The sequence below is a fragment of the Trichosurus vulpecula genome, chromosome 4 (genome assembly GCF_011100635.1).
Source record: "Trichosurus vulpecula isolate mTriVul1 chromosome 4, mTriVul1.pri, whole genome shotgun sequence".
NCBI classification, from domain to species: Eukaryota; Metazoa; Chordata; class Mammalia; order Diprotodontia; family Phalangeridae; genus Trichosurus; species Trichosurus vulpecula.
Genome location: NC_050576.1, coordinates 312,991,571 through 312,997,060, shown reverse-complemented (window position 1 = coordinate 312,997,060; position 5,490 = coordinate 312,991,571). Strand labels below are relative to the sequence as shown.

General features: G+C 37.9%; 1 protein-coding gene across 1 annotated transcript; it reads left to right on the top strand.

The window, feature by feature from the left end:
* Positions 1–578: 578 nt before the first annotated feature.
* LOC118847779 (40S ribosomal protein S9-like) lies at positions 579–1,261 on the top strand. The gene has a single exon (XM_036756401.1). It carries the CDS (start codon positions 601–603, stop codon positions 1,183–1,185), a length of 585 nt encoding a protein of 194 aa, XP_036612296.1. The 5' UTR covers positions 579–600; the 3' UTR covers positions 1,186–1,261.
* Positions 1,262–5,490: the final 4,229 nt, after the last annotated feature.

Genomic DNA, 5,490 nt, shown 5'->3' with positions numbered 1-5,490 from the left:
CAAGGGATCTGAAGTGTAATAAAGAGTTAAAAATAAAAATCTGGGGTACATATGTTCTTGAGAAAATTCTAATCTAAATAGAGGTGGTCATTATGACAAAAAAAATAATAATACAATTGGACGAATATAGTCCACCTGCCCTGCCAAATTACTTTGCATTTAAGTTCCTCACTGAAAGATCACTACACTGATGAAATCACAAGTCCAGTTCCAAATCATCCATCCATATTTTGTATTGGATTATTTGTCATAGGCTGCTTAGTTTAGTGGATAGAAAAGGAGCCTTTAAGCCAGGAAGACCAGCATTCAAGTACCAATTTTGATAAAGATTGCATACCGTTACTGTGAGACTGCTCAAGTCACTTAAACTTTAAGGTTCAAGGCAACTCTATTATTTTTTATCCTAATTTTTTAAAAATTGTATATTTTTTAAAAAGATGATTGTAAATGAAACTGCAAATCTATTACATACAACTTGCTATTCCTTTTAAATATATAACATTATCATGTATTATTTTTTGTATATTGTATATTGTAGCTTTTCTCAGCCGGTTGTGAAGCGTGGTGGAGGAGCGGCTCAGACCGTCCTGCTAGGCCAAGATGCCGGTCGCCCGGAGCTGGGTTTGTCGGAAGACGTACGTGACGCCGCGGCGGCCCTTCGAGAAGTCGCGCCTGGACCAGGAGTTGAAGCTGATCGGCGAGTACGGGCTCCGCAACAAGCGCGAGGTGTGGCGGGTCAAGTTCACGCTGGCCAAGATCCGCAAGGCGGCGCGGGAGCTGCTCACGCTGGACGAGAAGGACCCGCGGCGGCTGTTCGAAGGTAACGCTCTGCTGCGGCGGCTGGTGCGCATCGGCGTCCTGGACGAGGGCAAGATGAAGCTGGATTACATCCTGGGCCTGAAGATCGAGGACTTCCTGGAGCGGTGCCTGCAGACGCAGGTCTTCAAGCTGGGCCTGGCCAAGTCCATCCACCACGCGCGCGTGCTCATCCGCCAGAGGCACATCAGAGTCAGAAAGCAGGTGGTGAACATCCCCTCCTTCATCGTGCGCCTCGACTCCCAGAAGCACATCGATTTCTCCCTGCGCTCACCCTACGGTGGTGGACGGGCTGGCAGGGTCAAGAGGAAGAATGCCAAGAAGGGCCAGGGAGGGGCGGGCACTGGCGATGACGAGGAGGAAGATTAAATGCACTATTCCGCCCCCCCCCCAAGTTTACCGCGTTGGGTGGAATAAAGCTCTTCAATAATTAAAAAAAAAAAAAGATGATTGTAAATGAAACTGCAAATCTATTACATACAACTTGCTATTCCTTTTAAATATATAACATTATCATGTATTATTTTTTCCTTTTTTTCCTTCCCTCTCCCCACAGTCCTAGAGATGGCTACCATTAGACACAAATATGTATATGTGTGTAAAATCATTCTGTACATTCTCCACAGTTCTTTCTCTAGATGCAGATAGCTTCTTCCTTCATGTCCTTTATAGTTCATTTGGGTATTTATAAGAGTCAAAATTACTTACATGCTCAAAGTTGTTCTCAAAGCCATTCCACGATTGACAGGCATCCCCACATTTTCCAGTTCTCTGTCACCACAAAGAGAGCTGTTATAAATATTTTAGAACACTGAGGTTCTTTTCCTTTTTCCCTAATCGTCTTTGGATAACTCTATTAATTTTTACATGCATTTATAAACTGTCCCTTCCATCTAAACAAAGCAAAAAAAAAACTCATTATAAACACACATAGTCCAGCAAAACAAAATATATTAGTCACGCCTTAAAATGTTTCTCTCTGCATTTTAAGTTCATCACTTTTTTTTTTTAACAATACATGATTGGTACCTGTCATATGTAGTCTTCTGGAATAGCAGTTTATCATTACATTGTTCAGTTCTAAAGTCTTTCAAAACTGTTTTTCTACTGTTGTTCTCACTGTATAAATTGTTGTCTTAGTTCTTATCACTTTTAACTAGTTCTTAGAGATCTTCCCAGTCTCTTATGAAACTGTCCATTACATTCACATACTGTAATTTGTTTATCCATTTCACAAGAGGAGGAAACTCCCTTAGTTTCCACTTTGGAGCTAATACGAAAAGAGAAGATATAACTATTTATCTCTGTTCAGGTTTTTTCATCCTTCTTGTATTTTGGGGTGAAAGAGCCTGGTGGGGTACAGCTGGTTCAAAGAGAATATTATAATAGAATTTGGCAAGTTTGGGAACTCAGATTTTAACTGTATTTCAGAATCACACCACTAATTTACAGCTCTATCAATTGTGTAGTAATTTGTTCTAGGCAACTCTTTAAGACCATAAGTGGCACAGAAGGTGTACTGGTAGAAGGAATTTCCTCCTCTCAGCATTCTTTATAATACTGAAAATATACGTCCAGTCCTTATTCTTTACCTGTGAACAGACAAGTGGTTTCACTTTTTCATTTGTTTCCTGAGTGAAGTGCCTGAAATATAGTGACTAGCAATAAATGCTTGTATAAGCATTGTATAAATGGTGTATAAATGGGTGTATAAATTGGAACAAGAAAATTTTCTTAAAAGGTATATATGCTGGGGCAGGGTGGGGTGGGAGAATTAGCCTGGCAGTCAAGAGACCTGAAACTTAAGACTGATTCTATAATTCACTCTTGGTGTGACCTTGTATGGTGCACTTAATTTCTTGGGCTTCATTTTCTTCATCTATAAAATGGGGTAGTAAGACTAGGTGGTGTCTAAAGTACCTTCTAACTAGAAAGGGCTACATTCGAAATACTTAGGGACCTTACAAATGTGTTTTAAAAAATTCAAGAGACATAATTTCTGGGAAATTAATCCTTTTATTAATCATACCAGCATGTTTATTAACAAAAGGATGGTCATCTGTCCATCTTTTAGACCAAAGACAATTGTGGCAGTGGACTTACCACTTATATGCCCATTGGAAGAGGGGTATTCCCAGGGGTGGCAATTAACTCTGATTGGTTAATGATTAATGAAAGAACAGATATTACAATGACAGGCTAGACCAGAACTTTGATTATGTTATTTACTTCTAAGTTACCCCCAGTCAAGGGCAATCTATTCAAAGAATTTATCCCCATCCAAACCTGAGAGCACAATGGCTTCCGCACCTGGGTGGGGTCTGAATACAGAAGAATGTTAGCTCAACCTTCAGAGCCTGAGGTCTTGAAATGAGGATAAAAGAAAAAGGGTGAGAAACTGAATCTCCCCAAATCATTGGTTACCAGTAATCATTTCTCTCACAGGGACCCAGAAGATACATAGTGAGGAAGACTAAAAAGGCTTCCACCAAATGCAACAAATGGCACTGTGGATATGGGGGGAAATTATTTGTGTTTTATAGAGGAATACTGATGTGACCTGGTGTGGATAGAGAATAATAACTGTGGAGTGGCTTGAAAGGCAGTAGAAGTAACAGCTTTTGAGGTGGATAGATAGTTGGTACATCGAAAAATAAGAAGAAAGTGGCAAAAGTTATGTGTTGAAGAGACTAGAGAATTAGTGGAGCCTTTTGGTCTCAGGTACCTATATCTTTAAAAATTACTAAGGACTCCTTTATAATCTTAAAAATAACAAGGATCCCACAGAGCCTGTATATATGTGTATGTACACATATATGCACACACATACAAACTTATATATTTATCATAGTAGAAATTAAAATTGATATTTAAAATATTTAATTCATTTAAAACAGATAAACCCATTAAATTTAAACATAAATAACATATATGTATATACGTATGTAGATAGATATGAAAATAATATTTTTCACAACAAAAAAATTTAGTGAGAAGAATGGTATCATTTTATATATTTCTGCAAATCTCTTTAGTGTATGACTTAACAGAAGACAGCTATGTTCTCTTCTCTGCTCCTGCACTCGATCTGTTGTGGTATGTTATTTTGAAGTATGCAGTGAAAATCCAGCCTCACATGGATAGGTAGTTAGAAAAGCAAAGAGTATTTCAATAGGCAAGTTATATCATAGTAGCAATTATAAAATAGTTTAGACCTCTTGGACTCTGTGAAAGGGATCCACATCCCACACTTTGAGAATTGCTCTTCTATTATAAGTCCTTCACTGAAAATAAGGAGTCTGAATCCTGACTCCATAGCTCACAGTGTTGTGAGGAAAGCATTTTGCAAATTATAAAGAATTTTATAAACATAAGTTATTATTCTAATTAAAAATAACAAGTATCATTACTCTTTTATTGTGCATACAATATACTAAAGAATACACTAGAAAATAAGCATTAAGATCAGTAGTACCGACAAGGGGATCACACACACAGAAAAGGCAGGAGAGGACATGACAGAGTAAAAGGAATACAGAACCACATTGGAAAAGGAATACAGAACCACAGGAGTCAAAATAACTGAGTTATAGATGCTGCTTTGCCAAAACTCAGGTGTGTGAGCTTAGACAAGTCACTAAGCTCTATGAGGTCCCAGTTTTCTTCCAAATAAGCAGAGTGGATCCTATGATTTCTAAGGTTCCTTACAACGGTGAGTATGTAAATTTTAAATTAAGTTAATTACAGAACTGGAGATATCAGAGAAGGTAGAGAGGGAAAAATAAAGGAGTTCTCTCCCTTAACATGTCCAGTAGAGGACATATTTGCTGACCTCTTCTACCTACTCCACCAAGAAAATCACAAGCTTGGTTATAAAAATTTAGCAGACTTGACATTTTGTGAAATCCCTTTGGTTTGTTAAACATTTCATGAGGACGCAGTGAGGAATAATGTGACAATTGTGGAGAACATTCGTGACAGTTAGTGATGCATCTTTTGTTTCTGTGAATTCCATCCATCAATACCAGAGCCTGCTTGTGACCTTCCCACCTCAGCAAAATTGTCACTGCAGTAGTCCTCTGGGGCCATGCAGATCTGATGAGCCCTTCCACTCACTTAATTTCTACAGTTGTAAAGAAAAGTGGCATTTTTCTTTGCAGTAGCTATACAGCAAGAAGCAAACAAATAATCTATTCAGAAGAATTTTGTTAGTACCTTCTGCCTATTTGGGGTTGGATCATTAATCAACTTCTGCAACTCCTACCTTCTGCATTTTCCAGGGAAGTTAATACTAGTGCCATGAGCAGAGACTGGGCAAACCTTAAACTGGCCAAAAGTATTATAAGAATTTAATAGACTTATTTTTAACAATGAAAGGTCTTTGAATTTATGGGAATGAACTATAAATTTTAAGTCAATCTTCCCTCACCCAATCCTCTCACTTCCGTAATAAACAATTGCTTTTTCCTCCGATTCTGCTAGTTTGATTCTTTATAGAATAAATACAAATAATATAGATAAAATGAAATAAACATAGACCTTTAAGTAAACAGATCATCTGTGTGGGGTTTCCCCCTCTAGTGGATAATAACACTGTATGATTTCAGGGTCATAAAATAATTTTCACCCAAAGATCATGAATACTACAGTTAATAAATTCCTTAGTTTTTTAAA